At 40.9% G+C, this 26,896-nt stretch overlaps 1 protein-coding gene across 1 annotated transcript in view; it reads right to left on the minus strand.

Moving 5' to 3' along the window:
• The window catches only part of LOC135219682 (2-oxoglutarate dehydrogenase-like, mitochondrial), a 446,325-nt gene that overhangs the window by 24,694 nt on the left and 394,735 nt on the right, over positions 1-26,896 (minus strand). The window contains 1 exon segment of the mRNA XM_064256630.1: positions 16,345-16,499. Within this exon segment, the coding sequence (XP_064112700.1) occupies positions 16,345-16,499 (155 nt within the window).

Here is a 26,896-nt window from a genome sequence, read left to right on the forward strand (position 1 = left end):
CTAAATCAATTTTTGTCCCTCTTCATTTCATATCTACATATTTGCTTTGCACAGTAATATTGTTCAGTATTTTAAAAATCAATATCTTATTGACCAACTTTTTAAAAACTAATTTAACCTAAAACTATTTGCTGTAACATTGCTGCATTGGTACTTAAATTTACATGTACTATATGTAAAAAAACAAAAGTAAATCTTAACCAAATCATGTACTTAACTGCTCTAAGTCAATCTTCAGAGGTTTTATACAAGTTATAAATGATAGTTTCAATCTGTATTTAAAAGCTGACAAATTATGATAAATGCAGGTAATATAAAATGTTACATGGTCTTGGTGACACAAGCAAAAATGTCCTGGCATTAGAATCTTAGCATTCCTGAAGTTCAAATAACACATGTATATGTCAGCTGCAAACACAAAAATAATGCAAACCACATCACATGAATTTCCTACAGACCATCATTTCATAATCAGTCAGTCAATCAATTTCTTACAGCCATCCTAGCCATCAGATACAGTTTTTATTACATCTTTAGAAGCCATAGCAGAAGCTAATGCTTTCCCTGATTTCTATTTTTTGGGGCAAAATTTGGCAGCAACCATGAAAATGGCTAATCGGGTTGTTAGCAGAGCCACAAGGGTGGCCTTGCAGGGATAAGGAAAAAATATGCAGATGGGTAAGAAAACAACCATTACAAGATTTTAGGGGCAGTTTTGCTATTATTTTTTTTTACAGTGAATCATTTAACTATGGATGCTGCTGATTAACAATGAACTGTAATAATTTTCATCCAAGTGGCATATAGTAGTATACATAATGCTTCAATCTACTAAGACAGTCCATCTGATAACTGACGCATCCTATTAATATCGTTTCTATAAGATTTAATCGTCTACCAGTTGGCCACACTTTTTCATAGAAAAGGTTTCTAGAAAATCTTATATATATAGCAACAAAAAAGACATCATGCAAATACAGTGCTACAAAAGTCAAAGCTGCTAATTCTGCTAGACATAATACATGACCTAACATGCATCTACCTACTTGAACTATGACCCAACTCAGTCTACAAAGTATTTAATATTTTAGAATATAGTGGCCTTCTAGTATCTGTGGTCTCAATTTTTCTAACAATCATGAACAGAAGATGCAAGAAAAGGCATCAATTCACTGTACAATCATGAATTCCTCTTAATACTAATCAAACATATTAACTATGTAAAGCAACTTTATAAAATCCTGCTGGTTAATTTTGCTCCTTTCCAAAATCACCTTATTGTTGAATTTATGGTACATTAACAGCAAGCAAAGAAGAGAAAACCAATGCATATAAATGACATTGCACTTAAAAGAAGACATTTTACAAATTCTCTTTCACTGACCCATTGTGGAATGAAATAGTACACCCATAAGTTGGAGCTGTAAGGTAGATGATGCATGAGAATTGTTGCCACAAGCTCACTTTTGATGACTTTAAAGTGAACTTGAAGGGTGGCAACTCACCATACTGCACAATATTAGCTTATGTGATGAAGTCATATTTTAAAAGCTGTACTGTATAATAAAATACACTTATTTTTGGAGAAAAGTACCAAAAATTTTGTTTTCAAATCCTGTAATGGAAAAAAACCTCTATCTTCTCTTCAATGGTGTCAGTCACTATGATATCCCTTAAACCCGGGGGGTAGCAAAACATAAATAAGAAACATCCTAGAATACAATGTACTGGTGCAAGAGTAATACCAGACTCACTGAAAAATATTACATTGAATTGAACTTAAAAAGACATAAAGCTAACCAGCCCTTGGAATGTTGCTAATTTTGGTACTCTATAAAGTACGTCGGTAAACATTTAATTTACGTCTTATTGATATGACAAATTTTCTAAGACAATTTGTATTTTTCATAGCTACAAACCTTCGGTCTTAACAATAGGATAATTTTCTAGCACCTAGCTGGAACCAGTTAAAAATTGGAGATGAAAAAGCAAGGAATCTTGTTAGATCTGGCAATGCATGCATATATATTGGGTGAAAACTGGTCAAAGACTACGCACCCATGCTACAGTGTTTAGTCTTTTTCTTAACCGCCTGGGTGAGAGTTGCAGTTGCCCTCTCTGAGCCTTTTACCCAGTTGTTTGCCTGTTTTAGCTATTTTGATTGCCTGTGTGTGTGCTTGTGTTATGGCTTCCTCTACTTCTTCCCGGCCTCGCCAACTTATGTGCCTGGGAACTCTAGGTTTCCCATGTTCTCGTTTCCTGGCCTCTTCAGCTACAGACCCACACTCCACATGCAGTAGGTGTTGTGTTAATGTTTGTACCATAACAAATCCCTGCCCGGAATGTTGTGCATGGCCTAGAGCACAGTGGAAGTTATTATAGTAAGAGGGAGTATCATAGAGTTTTGACCCTTCCTTCGTTTCCCACGAAGGAAGGGTCGAAACTCGCCCTGATGCTTCGTCTTCTTTTGCAGTCACACCCCATGATGCTAGAGTTGTTGTCCCTGTGTCTCCCTCCTTTTCTTCCATCAACTTGTCATTGGAAGTATTGGGAGGCCCTCAGGTTGATGTACTGTAATGTATAATGTCCCCCCTCTTCCCGGAGTTAATTTGCTTCCCGCGAGGGAGAAGGCTATTCATCAGTTTCTTAAATTTCAGGTTTGGAGGTGTCCAAAATGGCAGCGCTCTGGGTGTCGCTTGGGGTACGGGGTTCACCCTCCTTGTAGGTTGCTGATGCTTTTCATGGATGCTCGCCTCCCCCCTCAGGCCTCCCCACCTCTCCTCCCCCTGGCCTTCTCTACGTTGGTGCCCGAGGTCAGCCATTTTGTATCGCTCTGCCCATGAGGCCTGCCACTAGCTCAGGTCAGGGGGAGGCTGTGACATCTCTCTCAGCACCAATAGTGACGTCACTCCCAGTTCCATCAGTGACGTCACTCCTAGTTCCCTCAGTGTTGTCTCTCCCTGCTACGTCAGCGTCATCAGCTGGGGCTGCTGCGCTGCCTTGCTCCTCTATGTCCTCATCGTTTGTTCCCATGATGTCATCGCTGCCATCTGAGATGTATCCTCTTCCTTTGTGTCGTCTGCGTCCTCTCTTGTGGATCTGTCTCAGGTTTTATGTCAGGCAGTTCTTAAGAGATTAGACTTTGTTTTGGAAGATAGGTTTGCTGCCTTGTCAGCTGAGAAGGGTGTGAGCAAGCATGTTGTATGGCTTCCCCCCTACCTTGCCAAGAGGATGTGTGAGGAATCAGTGCTGTCATCCTCTCCTCCATCAACCCCATCTCTGCCATGTCGGCGTATCAAGCATTGGAGGGTTAAGGACTTTGCCTTTTCCTCATCGACAAGTGAGGAGCGGCACGTCCATGTTCCTGAGAGTGTTGAGTGTTCCATCCCCTTTGCAATCTGCTGTGGCTGCGTCATCCTCTTCTTCGAGACATTGAGTGTGTTGCAACCTCGCACGTACGTGCACGTTGCCAATTCTTCTGCTCCAGGGCCTATTCATTGTCGTAGGGATCTTAAGGCACCTGTGAACAGATCAAAAGTTGTGAATGCAGAAATAGTGCAGTCAGAGTATTTGCCTCCCTCTCCCATTGATGCTGTTCGGGGTTCAACTCCAAGGAATTTTCGTTCTGAGTCGAGAGTTCGAGATGCTTCTCCGTCACATGTATGTGTGTCTGCGCCACACGAACGCGTACGTGGAGATGTACATGAGTCATGTATTGCGAGTGTTCGTAGTGGTGTTCCTAGCGTTGTGGTTGGTACATCGCAGGAGTTGGCGCATGGCCCCAGTCCGGACAGGGCTGCTGGCACTTCAGGTTCTTCGGCTGCTGGGTCTACAGTTGGTTTGCATGAGGAATGCGTGTCGGATAAGCCTGCATCTTCGTCGGTCTCCATTGCCCAAGCAGGAGAAAGGAGACACGCAGAAATTTTGTCTCCCTTTACCGAGGTTGTTGATCTCATTCATGGGTCCAACAATTTGGAGAGTAAGACTCAGGCTCAGTCATCTTTCACTCTTACTTGCTTGGGAGCCTTGCTGGGGGCTATGCAAGATCCTAAGTCGTCGTTTTAGCTTCCTTTATCAGGGCATGTCCAGTCAGTCTTGCAAACGGTGAACGCTTCTGTGACAGATTGGGACAGGTCTCTTTGGTCAAGAAGTTCTTCCAAGTTGCTTCCTCCACCACTCGCAAGGCATAGGAAGTATTATGCTACGAACTCTGTCTGCTTGTTGCCTTGTCATCTTAAACCCAGATGTTATAAGTCTCAAGCCAGGGTTGACTTTGAAGCAGGTGAGGTCAGTGGCACCATCCTTGTCTCTGCAGGATACCTTGGCTTTGGAGTCTACCTGCAGCCTCCATGTTCCAGACAGTGTCATGGTTGGACTTGTGGTCGACGGCCATTGCCAAGATTGCATCTGACAGGTCCCCAGAAGGGTTGGTGAGTGCTTCCTCTCTTGCCAGTTTGTTGCAGTCTGGGGGCAAGGCGTTCTCGTATCTTGCACATCTTAGTGTCAATTTGTGGGCTAATCTTGTGATCAGAAGGGACGCGGCATTGTCCAAGATGGCAAGATCGGTTGACCCTGAGTCCTTGTTGGCACTCAGGAATGGGGATCTTTTGGATTCTCAGTTCCTGTTTCCCTGGGCTGAGCTGGAGGACGTGATAGACAGATGGAGAGCTGACACGAAGGACAGGTTGGTGCACCAGGCTGTGTCCAAGTCAGAGTCTTGTTCTCGGAGACGTCCCGCCTCTCCTCCCCCTCCTGTTCAGCAGCAAGTGCAGTGATCGTCGCCTGGTAAGCCATCTATGAGTTCGGTTTCAGTTGGGCCCTCTCATTCATCTCAGCCTAAGTCAGAGGACCAACGTCCCTTTCGGTCCCAGGAGGGGCTCCAGGGGTAGAAATAAGGGGAGTCGTCGATAGGTTGGGCACCTTCTGGGCCAAGTAGCAATTATGGGGAGAGAAGTGGGTAGTAGATGACCTTCGGGTGGGGTACCTACTACCATTCGACTTCTCTCCCCCGCTCTCAGATAGACCTCTGCACAGGCGAGTGTATCCCCTACATTCTCCGAAAGTTCTTAGCTCTCTGGGAGGAAGTGCAGAAAATGCTGGACAAAGGTGCAATAGAGGAAATGGTGCGCCCGTCTCCATGGTTATAGTCACATTTTCTTGGTGCCCAAAGTGTCGAGGATGAAGAACTGTGATCGACCTATCCACCTTGAATTATTTCGCCAAGAAGACGAGGTTCAAGATGGAGACCACGTGATCAGTGTTGAGGGGGGGGGAGTTGGGGGGAGGGGGGGGATGATGATGACGACGATGACACTGTCGATAGATCTAAAGGACGCGTACTTCCAGATCCCTATTCATTCGTCGTCCAGGAAGTTCCTTTGCTTCTCTCTCGGAGACAAGGTTTTCGAGTTCAAAGTCCTGTGTTTCAGCAAGGCCCCTCAGGTGTTCATAAAAGTCTTCTCTCCCTTCTCAACTTGGGCTCATGCTCAAGGGATCCGTTTGCTGAGGTACCTCAATGACTGGCTGGTCTTAGTGGGTTCCAGAGAGACTGACATAATGATTGCAAAAGATAAAAGTATGCACTTAGCAAGCATAGGCTAGGTTTAGAATAGATCTGCATAATCTGATGTTGACCATATACAGAGCAGTGCATTATCCCTCCTATTTACACTGGGCTTTACTGTCTTCATTTAGTGAATACAAATTTAATATTGCACTTACTAACTGGTTGTATATAATGTTAAGCGCAGTCAAACAGTAATTTGGTGATTGCTAAAACTCTAAATTTCTTATTATCTGTATTTAGTACCAATGTTTTATAAAGATTTGTCTGAGCTTGGCAGTGTTAGTCTAGCCAGGGTCTTTGGCAGAATAGCCTGGGCTAGAAATTCATTGTATACACTATCAAATTTGATTCAATAACCAATACTCCTGCAACAAGAAAGCAGTACCTCAGTGGGTTACTATTAAATCCTAGACCATATTTGTCCTCATTTTTCCTTTATATGCTATTGTTTTTTCACAACCTGTCCTTTTGTTTTTCCGACCCAATTATAGTAGTAGTTACATATTTTATGTGTATACTGTATTATAGTTATACAGATTACCTATAAAACTGCTGTGCTACAATGTGTTCCATTTTATTCCATTTCTAGGTACTTGTTGAACTCCTCTTATGAACATGAATTTCTATTTTAGCTACATGTATCCCTTTAACCCTACATTCACTAATTACTATGTACTTTCTGTTCCTTTTCATCCATTCTATTTCAAACTTCACACTAAATTTACCAACTTCCTTAACCCAGTTTTGTTCCAATTTTTGCCGTTTGATTATGAACAAATCCTCTAGAAATGCTATTGAATTGTCTGGGTAAAATAATGATGATAATAATAATAATAGTAATAACAGAAGTCTTACCATATCCAAAACATCTCTCAATTAAATTCCAATAACAAAATATGTTACCAAATCAATACAAATGGAGTAATGGAGTCACATTGCATGAAAACAAAGGGCAGTGATTTTTTACAGCATTTCTGAGGTTACAAAAGTTTCATATACGCATAATTTGATAAAATTTTCATAAACAATAAATTTTACAATTTTCTAACTCAAAAGGTTTAAAATGCAAAGAATTTCTTTCATACTGTATATTCCTGCAAAATACTTAAATGTAACCCAACACTGAAAAGAAACAAAAAGATAAAATGTGTACCTATATAAAAAACACAAAAGGATAAAATGTGTACAATCTAAAATATGTGCACTTGTACTAACTAATACAAGTACACTGAAATTATGAATAAAAGAAAATACAGAAAAATATTTTATTGGTAGACAAGAAAAAACAGAAAAAAGCCTTAATTGGTAAGTACCATTTTTTGGGTTTTCTCAATAGCTATGTATACAACTTACATGGTTTAAACTGCCTCTTACTACTTTAATTGAATGTCTGTCCACCAGGGAGGGAGCGGTCCATTTCAATCATAGTTGTAAGCTCTATTGTGCTTTTGCTCACAAAATCATCATGTACTGTTAGAAGGGTTAGAAGGGACAACATGGAATCCCTTCAGGAGTAATGTTTTAGATATCGGTATAGCTTTGGATTTCAAGTGTCATGTCTAATAAGGGCAATTATAAAGAATGACCATTCAAACATGCAAAAGCTGTCTGGCAACAATCACTGACCCTACACAGGCATTTATGTATCTTTGACTGAATAATAAAAAATGAAAAAAGATAAAATGATAATATGAGAATTTTTTTAATCAATTTGCATTTTTCATAACTAACAAACCTGAGGTCTTAACAATAAGATATTTCTAAGTGCTAGCTGGTAACCAGTTAAAAACAATCAGAGATTGTAAGCAAGTAATCTGTGAGATCTGGCAACTCCTGCGCGTACAAGGTGATAGCCGGTCAGAGACTGCGCAACCGCCTCCTGACGTATTTAGTTTTCCCCAACCCAGGAGCTATAACAGAGAGAGGGGGGACTAGAGGTGGGCAGTAAACGTTAGGACCTCAGGTTTGTTAGCTATGGAAAATACAAATTGATTAAAAAATTTGTCATTTGTTCATATGCGGAACAAACCTTCGGTCTAAACAATAGGATACTCTTATACTTGGTGGGAGATACAAGTATCCTAAACCGGCTGGGAGTTAAGCCACCTGACCACCCCTCTTAGAAGAATGAGTTCTAGAGGTGGTCTCTAATGCCCGTGAGACGATAGATAAACAGATACCTAACCACTCAGCCGTCTGGGTTGAAGTACAATGATATGATTCATTAAAACCAGGGAACCAAAGAAAATCCTGACTGTTCAAGTAACAAACCATATACTCAAAGGAGTTTGTTACCACTCCTCACACGCCCTTGCTGTAGAGAGGGGAGTATTTTGCTGCTGAATAGAGGGTTTGGTATTTCAAAGACTAAAAACACACTAACTTTCAATATGGCTACCTTACTCAACTGTATCACACCAGTCCAGCATATGACATGTCTTTTCCTCAACCTGCCCGTAGGAAGAAGAAAGGAAAAAAAGAGAAAGAAAGAGACCAGCCAACTCACTCATTCTCTCTTCCACACAATCATCATAGGTAAGATACAAAATACCCTATTAGGGGTAACGGATAGATTACACAACTTGTTGGGCAGCCACCACAGGACCCAAGGAAAATGTGTCCAAAGATCTGTGACCAACATCTTTCAGGTAAAAGGAAGTGAATGTGGACTGGTGCAACCAGGAACCAGCGCTCAAAATTCTTTGAACAACAAAATTTTTCTTAAGGGGGCCAGCCAGCTAATGCCATTTTTTAAGGACAGGACTTTGATACTCAAACCACTTAATAAGGTGACTTCTGACATCTCCAAACCACTTATGATTTTCGCCTTTGACTTTCAGTTTTGTGATGCCAGGCCGATTTATCCCGAAAATAACCATTTTTCAAATTCTATCTCCTCCCTTGTTACTTAATATTAACACCTGCGATTACTACCATATATACTAGACCTGATGTAGACCTCCAATCATGAAGAGATTTTGTCTAAAAGTCATTTTTTTGCTAGATATGAATTTTTACATTATGGGAAAAAAATAAATCCTATAAATGAGGAAAAATATTTTTAGAAAAAAATAAATTTTTGAAGCTCTCCCACTCTCTTTGAAGAAGCCAAGGCCAACAGGAAAACTGTCTTTAGCATCAGATCTCTGTCATACGAATGATTCAAGGGTGCGAATGGAACTTGAGTGAGGCTTTTCAGGACGTGAAACATCCCATGCAGGAAGCTTGAGTTCCCCTGGAGAACAGGTTTGTTCGAAACCACAGATGAAGAGATGTCTACCAAACCTAGTGCTGCTCTGTAGCCTCTAACAGTAGAAGAGGAGAGTCCTTTCTCATCCCTGAGGAAGATAAAAAAAAAATCTGCTATAGTATGCTGATCAAAGGCTTTGAGTGGAGAGAAACCCTGTTGACAACACCAGTCACAGTAGACCGCCCATTTTCCCTGGTAAACTGCTGAAGAGGATTTTCTGAGGTAACTGGACATTATGTCCCACTGCCTCCTTAGAAAATCCTCTCACTTGGAGGAGATACTAGATAGTCTCCTTCCGTGAGGAGACAGGGATTCTAGGGACTGGTGAAATCTTTCGACATGAGGTTGACAAAGAAGTTGTCGCCACAGAGGATCTCTCTTGGAACCTCTGCCAGGAGAGACAGAAGTCCGGGAACCACTCTGCTTGAGGCCACAAAGAGCCATCAGGTCATCCTGAGATTTCGAGAACTCATTACCCTGTTCAGAACTTGACAGATCAGGCAAAATGGAGAGAGGGCGTGAACCTTGAGGTTGTCCGAAGGCATTTGAAAACAAAAGAAAGTCTGGTGGGGGAGAATGTAGAGGGATTCCCACAGAGATATTCTTCACCAAACGGTCTTGCCTCACTTCCTGGAACAGAGGGACTCTCTGTAGGGGAGAATCTCCCTCTGGGGACCAGAAGTCTTTCTGTCTCCATTGCAGAGACCAAAGATGAAGACACCCATGAGGGACCAGCTTCTCAGCAAAGACAAAATGCCACTGGTGTGCTGTCTGTTCGGGTTGTGACAAGAACTTCTGTGGTGCTACTAACCGCAACTTTTCCAACCTCTGATCTGACGGGAAAAGCTCTCGACGCTGCTGTATCTATAACTATACCTAGATAAAGAGCTTTCTGACTGGGAACCAGGTTTGATTTCTCTAGGTTGATTATTATGCCTAGCTCCTGACAAAACTGAAGAAGACAATCTCTGCCCTGAAGCAGTTTCTCCCTGGAGTTTGCTAATAGCAGCCAGTCGTTGGGGTACTTTAACAGGTGAGTCCCTTGAGCATGAGCCCCCTTGTAAACACCTGAGGGGACGTGGTCAACCCGAAGCACAGGACCTTGAACTAAAAGATCTGCTCTCCCAGGGCGAAGCGAAGAAACTTTCTGGACGAATGGTGAATAGGGATCTAGAAGTAAGCATCCTTTAAGTCTATCGACAGCAAGAAGTTGTTGTCCCTTATCGCTGCCAACACTGTTTGGGGCGTCTCCATCTTGAACCTTGTCTTCCTGACAAAATGATTCAAGGTGGAAAGTCGATCGCTGGTCTCCAATCGCCTGTTGCTTTGGGTACCAGAAAATTCCAACTGTAAAACCCTGGAGAAGGATGCTTTACTTCTTCTACTGCACCCTTGTTCAGCATTTTCAACCCTTCCTCACGAAGAGCCATGAACTTCTGAGAGTTGTGGGCATAAGTCCCATTGAGAAGTGGTCTGTCCGAAAGGGGGGGGGGGGTTGAATGGTAGTAGATATCCCATCCGCTTGAACTAAAGCCTTGGATGGCTAAGCGAGAGAAGATGACGACGTCATATCGGGAAAAGGTTATGTCACAGCTGGCAGATGAGTGGCCACCACATCTGACGCCATAGGCCGAGAGGACTCTAGGAGTGACGTCATGACACCTCTAAGGCCTCACTAGCAGAGCGATAAGATGCGACCCAGGGAGCGTTGATGATGATGGGGCTCCGCAAGGTGGCAGTATGTGAGATCCAACATAGAGGAGTCCAGGGGAAGGTGGAACTGCTATAGGGGCAGGGGGGAGGGTTATGAGCCTTCAAGAAATACGACAGTAGTCCATCCAAGGAAGGTGAACACTGTAGCCCAGCAACGCCCAAACAGCTGCCATCTTGGATGATTCCAAATCTGAAAGTAATGCATTAGATGGCGTAGCCTCCTCCCTCTCAGGTAAAAGGTGAGAATCCGAGGGAGAGGGGGCTACATTAAACATAACATCATCCTGTAGAACTCCCAATACTTGCATCAATGAATCAACAGAAGAAAAGGAAGGAGAAAGAGGCACATTCGCACTAGTCACAGGGGGAGCAATCGTGGGAGAGGGAGATGCCGAATCATCCATCCGAGGAGGCAAAAAACCCTCCCAAGAAGGAAGAGTTGAAACTCTACGATGTTCCCTCTTCCTATAAAACACTCTCCATTGCGATAGGCCAGGAACAACATTCCAGACATGGATTAGTAACAGTACAATAATTAGCATGGCACCTACTGCACATCATATGTGGGTCTGTGACAGCAGAAGCTAAAAACCTTGAACAAGGAAAACCCCGAATGCCCGAGCACATGCGTTGATGAGGCCGTGGAGGTAGAATCCATAATGCAGAAACACACACACACAAACACTGAAAAAAGAAGAAACACGGCACAAATCAACCGGCTCGGAAGGAGAGCAAAGCAATAGCATCTACTCTCCATGCCGGTTAAGGAAAGATTAAATACGTCACAAGGCGGTTGCGCGGTCCCTGACCAGCTATCCCCACGTACGCGCAGGAGTTGCCAGATCTCAGACTCCTTGCTTACAATCTTTGATTGTTAACCGGTTACCAGCTAGCACTTGGAAATATCCTATTGTTAAGACCAAAGGTTTGTTCTGCATATGAACAACCAAGATTTTTATCTGCAAACTTCAAAAGGTATTTCTAAAAAATATTTAAAATCTAAACAAATATCTTTTGAATTCAATCATTGTAGTTAAGGGCACAGTTTCACCAATCTGCAGCTAAAGTACATCTCATATAATTTGGGTAACCAAAGTAGGATTTAGTGGTGTTGAAGATCAAGCAACATGGTACAAAAATGAAACCTTTAGCCAGCAAGAAATTGTCACCCACCAGCAAAAACTGGGGCAAACATGAGTGGGAAAAATGTTACTTTCTGTACTAACACCAAAAAATCAGCCAGGATAGGGACAGAAGGGTTCTATATATATCTGCAAACCAGAAGCAGATTAATGCTGACAGAGCAAAGCATAAAAAGTGATTATTTCTGAACACAACCTGTGAAGTTTGCCAACAAAAATTCAAGTGGCCAGCTGTTATAATGGACTCTTACAATAACCTCAAGAGACAACACAGCCCTATTAGTGCAATTTAAGGAGTTCCTATAGGTCAAAGTCTTGGTGGTCTATGTTTAATCCATTAAGTATATCTTAGTTTAACCAGACCACTGATCTGATTAACAGCTCTCCTTGGGCTGGCCCGCAGGATCAGATATTTTTACGTGGGTAGGAACCAATTGGTTACCTAACAATGGGACCTACAGCTTATTGTGGGATCCGAACCACATTATATCAAGGTATTAATTTCTAATCACCAGAAACAAATGCCTCTGTTTCCACACTGGCAGAGCAGGGAATCGAACTAGGGACTACCGAATCGGTAGGTGAGCATGCTAACCACACTTCCAATGAGGAGCGGTTTAATCCATTAATTGAATGTATAAACTTTAGCAAAATATCTAAAATTGTAACACAAGAGCAATTATATGTAATTTTACAATAATACCAAACAGTGGGTATCTGTACAAGCAGTCCCCAGTTATCAATGGGGATTCCATTCCGACAGCTCGATAACCGGATTTTGGCATCAATAACTGTTTAATGGTGCCTCTGTTAAGTATCTATCAGTACCAATACTCTATTATTGGCGATGATAACCAGAAGTCAGTGCATTTCGGCAGTTTTCGTCACTAGACAAGCCCCATAAAACTGGATCACCAATAATCAAGGCAGCTGAATTCCAGGGACAGCCTGTATTTGGTTTGTCATAACATAGTACGTATAGCGCATAATGAACTACTCTGATAGTTTGGCTTTCCTAAAAATATGTTAAGTATTTTAAATTTCAACTTGACAAATATGATTTTTCTTGATGACATCAATATAATGATTGTTTGTACGGTGCTTTTACGTTGCATGGAACCAGTGGTTATTCAGCAACGGGAACAATGGCTTTACGTGACTTCCGAACCATGTCGAGAGTGAACTTCTATCACCAGAAATACACATCTCTCATTCCTCAATTGAATGGCCGAGAATCGAACCTTCGACCACCGAGAGGTGGGACGCTAATACCATACCAAACACGCCGCTGAGGCGCTATCAATATAATGATAAAATTGTGTCATTATTAATCTATTTACACTTTTGGAATAATATTACACAGTAATTTACTGGTTACCTTCCATTAATATGAACCTGGTCACTTACTTAGCCTACAAACAACCTTAGTTGTTATGCAACTGTCAATGTATTTATGATTCTCATAATGAAAGGTTTTAACAAAAGGAAAGGATATAATTGCATTACACTAGTTTCTTATATTTATATATTCTAGGCTTCCCTTAGCTCATCCCCACGATATGAAATTTGGTAGGCTGGTCTTACAATTTTTAGCAGAGTTGACATGGATATTCCCCATGTAGTCCACTATATTGTGACCTCACTATATTGTGCTTCTCTCTCACTAACTAGACAAAGCAACCATAAAGTAAATATAAGAATGACAAAGCCATCAAATATGTAAGTACTAGTAATTTACATGATAAATGTGCAGAAAACATTTGTAATGTTGTTTATGTGCAGAAAACATTATGTAATGTTGTTTAAAGTGTTTTGACAGGGCCTACCATCACAGCACAAGTATATTTAAAAATTTTTTTAAAATACATGCACAAAAAGGATGACTGGATAAGAATTCAATCAAAATGTCATCACCATTGGCAACCAAATGCATGCTTATCAGGAGAAAAAAGAAAAAGAAAAAAAAAAGTCATATGTACTCACTCCTTCCAGGAAACAAATATGGCAATATGACAAATTTTTAATAATTTTGTATTTTTCATAGTTAACAAACCTGAGGTCCTAAAAACAGGGTAAATCTTTTAGTGCCAGCTGGAAACCGGCTAAAAACAATCAAAGATTGTTAATGCAAGGAATCTGTAGCATCTGGCATCCAATACGTAGCTGTGGTGGAAGCATGGCGAGAGAGTGCACTCGAATCCAGTGACGCATGTCTTTCTTCCAACCCAAGATAAAAAGTAAGATGGGTGGCTAGAGGTTGGCAGTCAACATTAAGACCTCATGTTTGTTAGCTATGAAAAATACAAATTGAGTGAAAATTAAATTTGTCATTTGTTCATACACGGAACAAACCTTTGGTCATAACAATAGGATAGACTCATACTTGAAGGGAGGTATGAGAACCCTGAACCGACTGGGGGTTCAGCACACCCGATCATTCTTCTTGGAAATGAGATAGCTAAAGAAGAAGATCTAAGCCTTTGAGATGTTATATGTTTGGATATCTAACACTCAGTCCACTGAGTTCAAATACAATGAGGTATTACCAGATTCATTGCATTTATGGAAGTCCAAAAGAATATAAATGTCTGTTCAGGCAACAAATCATGTCAGCCACAAGAAATGGGTTTGCCACCACTCCTCACTCCCCTTGCTGGAGAGAGAGTTTAGCTACTGAGAAGCATACTTGCATGTTCATGTAACAAGAAAAGTGCTGTAACAGTATGACTGTAATGCTCACCTGCGTATGATGTGTCTATTCTTCAAACCGCCCACAGGAGTAAAGAAAAGAGAAAAGGGAAAGAAAAGAGGCCATTCAACTCCCTCATTCCCTACTCCACACAATCATCTCAGGCAAGATAAAAACTATCCTGCCAGGGGCACTGGATGAGTCACACTTGCTGAACAGCCACCACCAGACCCTAGGAAAATGTGTCCAAGGACCTTTGGGCAACATTCTTCATGCAGAAGAAAGTGAGTGGTTTGAGGTAGTCATGAACCAGCATTCACAACCTATGAACAGATAAGTACTTTAAAATGCCATGGGAATGTATTCCTCTGGTGCTATGCGCTTCTGCACTCACCTAATTGGTGGGAGAACTTGACGATGAGGAGTTGGCTTATCTAAACACCTCACATAGACAACCGAAAGGGTGTACTAGGACATCTCTTTCTTAACCTGGCCTGCGTTAACACAAACTCTATGACACCTAACCTCTAGGAGATGAGATGTTCAGATAACACGGCAGTGCTTGACAGAATCCTGAAGTTTTCCAACCCTTCCATGGAAGCCTAGGTCAGAGGGAAAACTGCTTATCTGGGAGATGATTGACGCACAGGCTCAAAGGAGGTTAAGAGAGAAAACTCAGAACCAGAGTAAGGTCCCAAGCAGGAGGTCTGAGCTTGCAAGGTGAACAAGACCGCTCAAAGCTCATGAACCAAACTGGGGGTTCTGTGGATGAAGAGAGGTCTGCACCCTTCAGATAAACCAAACACGAGCATGACCTGTAGTATCCTCTGTTCTGAAAAACATTCAGAAGATCTTGTCCACCAAACAAGTGGAAAAAACCCTTTTGATGTCACCAATAACAGCAGCAGACGTCTCACCCTGTATACAGCTGACGAAGATCCTTCGAAGTAACAGTTACATGCGAGTCACTGTTTCGCAGGAAAGATCTCTCATAAGAGATACTGGATCGACTCTTCAACTCTATAAATGAAGAGATAAAGATACTAGTGATTGGAGGCATCTCTCCACAAGAAACTGGCAAAGAAGGTTGTGCTAGGGAGGAATCTCTTGACTACTCAGCTTGGGGTTAAAGAGCTACTAGGGTTAACCAAAGACTTTGGAGCTTGACAAAGGAGTAGCCCTTAAATCTCCCTACTGAATTGTTCATGAACTTGTGAGCCTCCTCCGAAGGTTGGGATGCTCATATTGAAGAGCTCCTGGAATCGAAGGGGCATGGAGTGTATAGGGCAACCAAGTCCACATCAGAGAGTTGGAGATGGATGCAACCTCCTCGGACCTAGAATATTCGAGGAAGGTAGGTGTGGCCTTCCATCGTTCTGTCTCCCAGAGAATTCCCAGAAGGCATAAAGAAGTTGTCTCCTTCAATGCAGAATTCTGGGACCATGAACAGAAGACCCATGGGTTCCTGTTGAAGAGAAGAGGTCTAACACAGGTCTTTTGAAGTAAGCAGAAGAGACAACACGATAACCCAAGGGATGTCCTATGACAAAAAGCTCAGCACAGATACGTTCTAAATGTCCTACCATCAACTTGTGCATTGTCAAAGTAGTAGCACTGTAGACTGGGGAAGAAGTCCTTGATCTGCCAAGAAAACTTGCATTTCCAACAGAGGAGATGTCCTATGAGGTGATCCCTTATAATGACGTACGATCAGTATGCTACTAACTAGTTTAAAAAGTTGAGAATAGAAAATAAGTGCATTTTCAGTGTATATTGCAATAGATTGTACATATCTTGTATGAGCAAATCATTAAAATTAGGTAGAGAATGATGATGATATGATGCCAATAAGCTCATCAAGAAATGAATGATGGTCAAAGGCATAAAGTTGAGTTTAAGAATTCATGAAATACTTACATTCTAAGATACATAAATTGTATTCTAAAGCACCTAACAAACCATTCTTTGTTATTAGAGTACTTACGTAAGGTGTCTTTCCTGGTTGAGAGCTGTGGCAAAACGTGGTTGAACATATGACCAAGCACCCATGTTTTTGTGTTCTTCCTGTGCCCATACAAGATCTGCTCCTGCGTATTTCAAACACTCCTGCTTCACTAGATCATGTGGGAAAGGCGCAATCTGTTGGGTGGAAATTAATGACTCAACTTATAATTTTTCATACACTGTACTGAATGTAAATAATCATAAATCTGAATGTGAATAAAAGGTTGCCAACTTTTTAATCTTTATTTCTCACATACTTTGCAACAGTTCATCATGAAAACTTCAACCACTTTTCTTCCATTCACACCACTTTTCTTCTATTCATGTTCACCTTTTACTTTCAAAAAATACTTGGCTCCACAATTTTTTCATAGAGTATTTCTTTCAACTTAGGCACCTGTAAATGCTATTTCCTTCCTTAGTTCACCTTTTTCAGTACTTATCTCCTCTTCCACCCTACCATTATCTGTCACATGTACAGCTATCCTTCAATTTAATGGGGGTTATGGGCGCCAGCTCCCCACAAAAATGTTAAAATCCCAGCGTGGCTTGATACCCCAAACCCTAAGTCTTTATGTTATAAAGTGCATTGTTGGTCATAAACTTTACCAATATTTAAAAAAAAAACTGTTAAAGTTGATTATTTTCCAAGTCCATGATAGCAGTGAACCAACAAAACCCATTTTTGATAAACTTGTTTTCTGATACTTGCTGCTCCTCCTTTTTCTACTACAGTTCACAATCTCTTATCTGAAACCCTTGGGGGAAGCTCTTTTAAATTTCTGGACTTTTTGGGGATTTCAGAACTGAAAATTGCTTCTAAATACCCAAGCACATTTCATTTCCAACAATTGCATTCCATAAAAAAAATTTTTTTTAGCATCAGTAAGAACTGGCATTTGCATTTATAGTTGTGTATCATTCAATCCTTAAAATTTTTTCCTAAAACATGATTTTATCATATAAAATATCGTGTATAATTAAAGATCCATTTTCATAAGATTACAATACGATATGACTGATTGATTTGTAGGCATAATGCCAAGCACTGGGGCAACTAAGGCCATTCAGCAATGAAACAGAAATTGACAGAAAAGGTTTGAAAAGTGTTACAGGCGGAAAACCTCGCAGTTACACTATGAATCAATTGTTAAGAGAGGGTGGAGAGTAAGGTGGAAGAAAGAGAATATGAATGGAGGTACAGTAAAAGGAATGAAAGTAGTTACAGTTACAGGCCAAGGGACACTGCAAAGAACCTTAAGGGGACCGTCTGCTATGATGTCTATTTTTTTTATTTATTACGCAAAATACATAATTTTCATATATGTTTTAGATATATATAATACCTTCATCATATAAAAATTTCAAGTCATTTGATCAAAAACTTTTAGTTTTATTAGCAAAAATTATGATTTTCAAAAAAAAAATAAGTAGAGATTTCTCCGCTAATATGACATCAATTGTATTGAAAATCATACCATAAAAACTTCTTTATATACCGAACAATTCTGTGTGACAGAATTTTGATTTTTTGTTTTGATTTTTTTTATGAATTTTTTTTTGTTTTTTTAGTCTAGACACTCAAAAAAATCTAAAAAAAAAAAGAAAGAAAGAAATCAAAATTCTGTCACACAGAATTGTGGGATTTTTATTCCTCTTTCCAATGATATCTTTTTCTCCAAAATTGGATAATAAATAACCGAGTAATGGTTACCGACATGCGCATAAGTATGTTTTTGAGTTATGGGCTCCCAAAGATTTGCTATGTAAATTTCGCTTTTTTCTTATAAAAGTCAAAACAACATTATTATAATTACTTTATTTGTACTTTTATTGTTGATTTCTACATCAAGGATCCTGGTCCTACCCCTAAAAGTGGTATTAATACCATCAGCGTGACACCAGACAATGATGTTGACGGCGAGACATGAGACAATGAGGGCGCTGATAGCAATGAATTTTCGTGTTTTTCTTTCAGCATACTCCTGGCCTTCGATAATTTTGCTAGCCTTAGTTGCTGATTAGCCTTCTTGATCTTAGGTAACTTCGGCATTGCTATAAGTTCACTAAGAAGTTATAAAAGCAACGTAAATAGCTAGTGACCAAACGCAAGTGACGAAGTGCGTATACAGTGTTCCCCCCGTATTCGCGGGGGATGCGTACCAGACCCCCACGTGAATAGTTAGAATCCGCGAATGTTTGGAACCCCTATAAAAGCCCTAAAAACAGCCTATTTCGTTAGTTAAATATTAAGAAAAACCACTAAAAATTTTCATACTTGGTTTTTTTAATAGTTTTATCACAAGAAGTGCAATTTATGATGAAATTGATCACAAAAACCAGGAATTCGTGGATATTTCTCATAGAAAAATACCGCGAATGCGCGAATTTTCCGCGAATAATGCAGGGAAATGTTCCCGAGAGAAATCCGCGAATGTGTGAGTCTGCGAATCCGGAGAACGCGAATACAGGGGGTCCACTGTAACTCCTTTGACGTGTGTGGCGTAACTGAGTCATTCTCTGAGTCTCGCGGCTCTCGCCTATAAATAGCCGCTCTGACCAGCTCTCCTCTCTCACACAACCTTTCATTGTTACCAGATGTATGAGAATCTCGAAAAAAATCTGAAAAAATCCCTGTATATATGCAAAAATAAACATGCAAAAACGATTCTGTCAAACTCAGTCATACAGACAACGCAGTTACGATGACGTCATCATTTAAAAACCGCTATATCTTCATTATTTGTAAAAATAATTGGCTGAAACTTCTGGAAAGCATGCATGGCATGTTTCTGCAGAGATACAAGTAATAACTCGATTTTTTATTTTTTCAAGTTGACATGTCATCCGCCATAGCGGACGGTCCCCTTAAGTAATGCTTACATTGCACCACGTGGTTCACTGACGGCACTGCTCCCCCTACGGGGTACATGCTGATATGCATAATGTACAGGTTTTTCTTTTGGTAAATTATCCATGGCTAGGTCTCCTATGCATTATATAAAGCTAGACTTCCATTACCTGTCTCAGTTTTGGATTTCACCAATCAGGCATATGTAATTTAGTTTTCAACTAATAGGCCTAGGAGCATAAGTTCAGTAGGTTAAGTGTGAGTCATCATGCATTCAACGAGGCTTACCAAAATTGTGGCTTGTGTAAGAATTCATTATTACTAGTTTTATGGCTCTTACAATGATATGGCATCAGTGATTGTAGAAGTTTCTGATATTAATTAAATTTACTTTTGAGGGACCATCATCTATAACCTAAACATTTTCTCATGAGTACAGAGAATAATGGGTGTTGAACACCCTTATTACTCAGTGGTATACAGGTTGTATACAATGATGGAGAGGGAAGTTGATGACTTCAGATGTTTAACTTGTGGTTTGCCAAGGGCATTGTCCAGTATCAGTAAGATCTTAAAAGGCAATCCCTTACTAAATAGGTTTTTAATGACTGCTGTTGAGACAAAAGTGCACATGAAACCACTCAAAGAAAGGTGTTTTAATTGTTCATGCTTTATTGCTATGCATACAACTTACTGGCCGCTGAAATTTATCGCTTCCCTTTAAGTATACAGTATGTAGAGTTCTGTGTGTTATACATCTGACAGAGAGGAAACCTTCAGTCTATCTCCTGTACACAAAATAGAAGGCAGGTACCTGGAAATACACATCCTGTAGGTCTAAAGACATCATCCAATCTCCTGGGCAAATGGACGCCAGGACTGACTGGTTTGTTTCCATCTCGAATCTTGTCTTCAAGACGAAGATGTTGAGAGCACTGACATCCAAGACAGGACTCCAGCCCTGATGACTTGGGGACCACGAACAGGTGGTTGTAAAAATCTGGAGAATGAAGGTCCTGTACTGGCTCTATTGCCCCCTTTTCTAAAAGAGACATAACTTCTGCAAGTGCTGAAAACCTTTCTGACTGTTGCGAATAAGCTGTCAATACAACTAGCGTATTGACTAAGGGAGGCATGTTCACTATTCAGGCTTATGCTCCTTCTTCTGGCTTCAACTTGTTCGCAGAGAACTGTCTCCTTACTTGTGAGGGGGACCTTTAGCAGAAGATTTCTTGACTGCCTTTGAGGCAAAGTGGGCACTTCCTCTGAAGCGGGAGAAAGATCTTTGTTTGGACCTAAAGGGCTGTGCCTTCAAAGGAACGGACTGCTTCTTTTCACAGTAGGATTCTCCTTTGGTTTCTTGGAGGACTGAGTGAGAAGATCCTGAGTACTTTTCTTCTGCAAAGCCAAAGCTATGTTGAGGACTGTAGACTGGGGAAAAAGGTGTTTCTTATCCAGTGGAGAATACAACAAAGCCAATCTTTGAGTCGCCGTCACTCCCTTAGAGGTGTACGAGCACCAAAGCTCCTCCTTCTTCAGAGTTTCCAACTCCCACCAACCAGTCCGATGCAAAATTCTCCGGCAAGACCGAGCAGGATCTAATTTTGCAAGCCAAGGCACCCACTGCCCAATCAAGAAAACTCAAAACTTCAAACACTTTGAAGATGTCCTTCAGTAAATGTGCCAATTCCGAGACCAATTTACTAAAGCTGAGAAATCTCCTTGGGAAGAGGCACAGATTCCCAAGGAGGGAGCTTCCTAAGTAGCATACGAGAGATACTTCCATCTCAAAATCCTAGAGGGAGGAAAACTAAAAGAAGTTCTGCCTTGATCCCTCTTTTCCGCTAGCCATGCTTCTATATCCTTAAAAGTCTTCTTTGCTGAAGAAGAAAGAACCATCTTCAGTATGTTGGAAGAAGCAGGAAGTAGGCACATCCATGACTAAAGTCGATGTGGGAGTGGTAGGCAAAAAGAAGGCAGGATAAGTGGCCAAGAGGAACTTCATTAAGGCGACATATGCAGAAGAGGTAACCTGATCCTCTGTCTCTTCCTCTTCCGACGAAATGGGAGAAAGATCTGCAGGAGCTTGCATCATATCTGCAACCAGGGGAGCCTGAGAAATCGTAGCTACTATGGGTGCCTGAGGAGGAACCACACCTGTGGATGTCTGAGGGTGTTTCTGCACTTGTGGGCACTTAAGTGTCCTAGCCACTACTGGCGCCTGAGGCATAGCGGGCACTTGAGATGTCGTAGGAGCTTGAGGCATCATGGGAGCTTTACTTAATAAAGCTAAAATGCTATCTAGTTTCAGCTGAACAAGATCCATGGAGCAGCTTCCACTTCCTGTAACTCCACACAAGCTCTTGGCTACCTGGCTCGTTGACAGTAGAGGATTCTGGCATCAATGGGTGCTTGACTCCTTCCCACAATGTCGGCGCCTTGGGAGCAGGAGGAGCAGAAGCTGACAGTACTGTGTCTTGTGAAGCAATCGAGCTATAACAAGCCTTGGGTGTTGGATGAGCATCCACTTCTGAGAGGCAATCAGAAGAAAATTGCTCCAGAGAGTCCCAATGGCTGCAAGAAGGCTGCGGTATCTTTGACCTCTTAACAGGAACCGCAAGATGTGCAGTTAAGTCCACAGAGGGCCAAGACTTACTGCTAGAGAGCCACTGACACAAAGACATGGAGAGGAGTCTTCAGAACTGGACAAATTATGCACTTCCATAGAGAGACTTTTCCAGCAGTTTTCTGTTGCAACCTGGGAAACTACAACAGGTTGCACTGAGGGGACAGCTGCTCGCGGGCAGACCCCACCAACCTCCCTTGGGCTACTGGTTTGAGTCCTCTCATGTACTGGGGAGTATGCCAGTGATATTTGCCTAAGAAATTTGATGGGACGAACAGCTGCCTCCTCCACAAACACTGCACTGTCACTTTTAGCCTTATTCATCAGTACTTTGACTGATGAACAGAGTTGCTCCATCATCTGCACTAACAGAGAATAGCATTTTTCAAGCTTCTCTTCTAGACTGGTGATGTGGTTGGGATCGAAAGTGTGGGAGCCTGAAACTTTAAAAGGTGGTACAGTAAGAGAACTGAGAACCAGTTGCTAGAGAAATAACAGGAACAGGAATCCGGTGGTCCCTGGCTAGCTGATTTCAAACTAGCTCTAGCTAAAGCCTTCCTCTTTCTATCTCTATCTAATTTTCTTAAATGAGATTCTAAGTTCCTGCATGTTCTCTCATCCCAATCATGACAATCAACTTTTCACATTCACCAAACATACATGTCCACGGCAATTTGTACAGAAGGGATGAGTATCATAAGACTCTGGTCAACCTAGTCTTACAACCATTCGCACAATGCCTAATGTTAGCAACACTAGAGTCTGACATGTTGTAAATAAAAGGGACACAATTCAGTTAACAAGTCTAAAACTATCTAGTTCTTAAAAGAACTAAATAATATCGGCAAGTCAGCCAAAAGAATGCATTTAATACTTCCCCAAAGGCTGATAAGCAAAATGAAAAGTCAAGAATTCCAGAATTAACTGCAGCCGACAACCAGTCAGTAGCCATCAACGGCAGAAACAAATTGAGCTCTTGCCAAGTGGTTCCTCTCTTACATTGAAAGTGGGCAGGGTCATTGTTGCCTAGCCAAAACAGAACAGAAAATTAGTGTAATCTGCAAATTAACTGCCGGGCAAGTGAAACTCTTAGCTATAAAATTACTGGGTAAGTCCCATAATTAAAATTTACATTATTTTTTTACCTAACATGTATTTGTAATAATTCATAAATAATCTCTCTCTCTCTCTCTCCAGAGGATGATTTTCTCATATTTAGAGAGAAGAATACATACAATAAAGTTCTTAAAAGCGAGGTTGACAAGACTTCTTAAAATATATTGACAGAAGGAGAGAGAGACAAAGCCTCTCTAGGATACTCACTCAGTTTTTACAACCATTTATTTCTTTTTTAAGGGTACAGTGGACCCCCTGTATTCACGTTCTCCGAATTCGTGGACTCACACATTCGCGGATTGCTCTAGGGAACATTTCCCCGCATTATTTGTGGAAAATTTGCCTATTCGCAGTATTTTTCTATGAGAATTATCCAGAAATTCCTTTTTTTTATTTCATCATAAAATGCACTTTTGTGATAAAACTATTAAAAAAACCAAGTATAAACATTTTTAGTGGGTTTTTCTTGAGTTTTAACTAACAAAATAGGCTATTTTCAGCATTTTTAAAGGGGTTCCAACTATTCGCAGATTCTAACTATTCACGGGGGGTCTGGTACGCAGCCCCGTGAATACGGGGGGGACCACTGCAATGTATAAGCTAACTTTTAAGTTTCATTTTAAAGTTAGCTTAATATTTAGGGTCATATCTAATGTTTAAACTCTAAAAATAAACATTTATTGTATTTTTAGAGAGTGCCAAACTTAAATGAAATTTTGACTTACAAGAGTAATGGAACCTAACCTCGCGTAAGTTTGGGATATGACTGTACAAAAATGGCAATGTTACTACAACACTGCCCAGACAGAATTCAGAGATTGTGACAGTGCTAGGGCCTTTTCATTAACCAGGGAATCTGATTGCTAAAGTAGCTTTAACCAAAGATACATATCCAATGGCTAAGAATTCTTAATCAACAAGATGACAACTCTAGTTCAAACTTCAGATGACAAAAGCAGGAGACTGATACTTATGAGCAAGCCATTCCAGTGCTAGCCAAAATTAGTGTTCTTGCGTCTCAAGAGAACTAAGTCCCAAGGACTTCAGGTAAGTCATGGTCTGTAATGTCTATCCCAAATGTTCACCCAGTTGTAGCCTCAGATGAAGTAGTCTTTATCCTTCTAGTGCCATGTGGGAAAAATTACTTATGGGCAGCAGCCTTCTCTGACTGAATTTGTGGTACCCTCACAGCAAAAAATAAAAAAAAATAAAAAACAAATAAATAAACAAATATAGTTAAGTATAGAAAAGAGGGAGAATAATATAGCCTCTCACCTTAAACCCAGTTGATCTAGAGACACAAAGATGTCAAACACATTAGGATTCACAGCTAGAAGAGTAGCTACTGTCTCATCCCTGCTGCACCACCCAAGCTGCTAACTTCTTTTAAGTTGTCCATATCACATAAAATATGGTTTATCCCTGATGGGTAAGTCTCTGTTCTCCACTCTTCATCTTGGTCTTGATGTTTTCTTGATTTTCCTCTGGTTCTTCCTTGATTTCTGCAAAGTGTGCCACAGGCAGTCCCCGGTTATCAGAGGAATTTCCATTCCCAATGGCAGAATTTCCATTCCCGATGGCGTGACAATAAACTGAAAATTGCCGATAACCAAAAATCAGCAATAACTTTGCCAATCCTGTTATTAGCGCCTCTGTTAAGTGGGGATCGACGCCAATAAAAGGAGATCGCTGTATATTGGCGCCGAAAATCCGGTTATTGTTGTCGCTAAACAAGCGCCATAAAACCTGACTACCAATAACTGAGGCGGCCGATAACTGGGGACTGCTTGTACTTCTTGCACCACAGGTTATGTAGCCCTAGGAAACTTTGTGCTGACTGCAGTGTTGCTGTCTTTGTCTCTGCTAGTGACTGAACAGCTGTAAGCTGCAGTGGGGAAGACAGGTAAGGCACACTTGGTGTGCTTTCCAGGACCAGCAGCCTTTTCGAAGGGGATGCCAAGCTCACCACATTTACTCTTAGTATCTGGAATACAATGGCTTCAACCAGTCAGGAAAATGCTGCTGGTCATCTAACTACTCATTATTTTGTACCAATAGACACCACATGCATCTATGGTGTGAATATTCTTGCAACACCTTGCATGGGCAGCAGTGTGCACAACAGACTACATCTTGTTTGACCCAGACATGTTGACAATAAGCATGGCTGTCAGCTTGCTCATCAATTTTTCCTTCCTCACACTTGTTTCTGACTGTTGCTGATCTAGGTCAAAATTTACATGCTTAAATTTATTGAGGACTGTATTATGGTTGAAAATGGCAGGGTAGTCCCTGGCAACTAACATACTCATTAACCCTCATTCACCTGTAAGCTCAATGCATTAAAGCTGGTTTCTTTTAAAGAAACAACCAGCCAGCCAACATAAGCCATAAATGCCTTCTGTGGCCCCAGCCACTGTACTGCCATATAAAACACCCTGGTCCATTCACATATGTACCTTGTCAGGGGCACTCTTCCTTTGTCTTCCTCCCCATATGCAGTACATTGCCAGAATAGTTTTCCATCAAAATCACACCAGGGTTGCCCTCACAGTCTACTCACATCCAATGACAGTGTGCCCTTTCCCTTCTTGATAACTCCTGGTTTTGCAGTGTGGCAGTTGAATTTCTTCTTATGAATTGAGGAAAACGACAACTCTGGGATATGAAGAAACAAGTGCCCAAAAAATTTAACAGAGCCTTTCCTTGTGGTGCAAGAGGTACCAGCACTGAGCATCTAGCTCCAAACGAGCATTGCCAGTAGGGTAGCATTATTTCTGAAAGTTTTGCAGTCAATGGGACAGTAATCAGGTCAACCCAATTATTTCTGCTGTTATCAACTTCTTTCTCTTTACTATAACACAAGACGGTATCAGCTTCTGTAACCAAAGGTTGAAAGGCCACCCTTTTGCAGGTTGCTGAGTCTCATGGCAAAGTTGTGACAACTCTGAACCTGAGGAATCTAATTGATTACTTTGGAGAAGAAAACCCTTGCAAAACAATACAACTCCCTATGTATAGAACTCTTCTGAACCTCACTAAGAAGATAGGTCCACTTAGACTGCATTCAACATAAGGCCAGATAGTTACATGTTTGAGTAATTACACACTAAGAGTTGGACATCATGTCTGACTTATGTTACAGACGTGTTCACAAGACCCAACCAGCTATCAGTCAAGCTCTTATGACTGGCCAAATTGGTGTCTCTATATTGTCAGTAGCCTAAGTTAATGCAGAAGCTCTCCAACTTTGTCTTGTGAGGAACAAATACCTCTACCTAAGGTGGGTTAAGACATACTAAAAGTGACTAATCAAAAACTTTCCTGTCTACAGACCAGCGGAAGATACAGCTTTCCAAAAACACTGTTTCTTTTTTGATTAATGTAAGTCATCCTTTGTACACATTCTGGCATATAATAGGAAGCCATATAGTTCAGGGGGACAGTTCATACAATCAAAAACCTGTTTACTCCCTTGGGTTTTAAAATACACATTAAAATTCTGCTATATTGAATACACATACACTTGCCAGTGTTATTCTACATTTGGTAACTTGCCTAAACAGGTGTTATGAACAAATGGAAAGGTTTTTACTCATTAGGTCCATCTGTCACAATGTCAAGTTTTACTAGTTTTAAATAATGTAAGAAATGCATTACAACTTTAACAGTCTCCGTCTCCGTTAATTTGTCCTTCAAAGATCTTTCAAGTGTCTTCTGGTGTACTTCGTGAATGGTTATTATGGGCTGCTGAGTAGCAGGACCCCATGTCAACACATGGCTGGCTTAATCTATAATGAATGAACCTTGAATGGTTAGTTGACTCATTCTTTTAATAACTTAAAATTTCTACTAAAGTAACCTGTGGAATTACTTGAACCTTGGCATCCTCCTCAATATATTTGGGATTCTTAACACTTTGATGTCTCCATAACTATG

This window comes from Macrobrachium nipponense, chromosome 1, assembly GCF_015104395.2.
Source record: "Macrobrachium nipponense isolate FS-2020 chromosome 1, ASM1510439v2, whole genome shotgun sequence".
NCBI classification, from domain to species: domain Eukaryota; kingdom Metazoa; phylum Arthropoda; class Malacostraca; order Decapoda; family Palaemonidae; genus Macrobrachium; species Macrobrachium nipponense.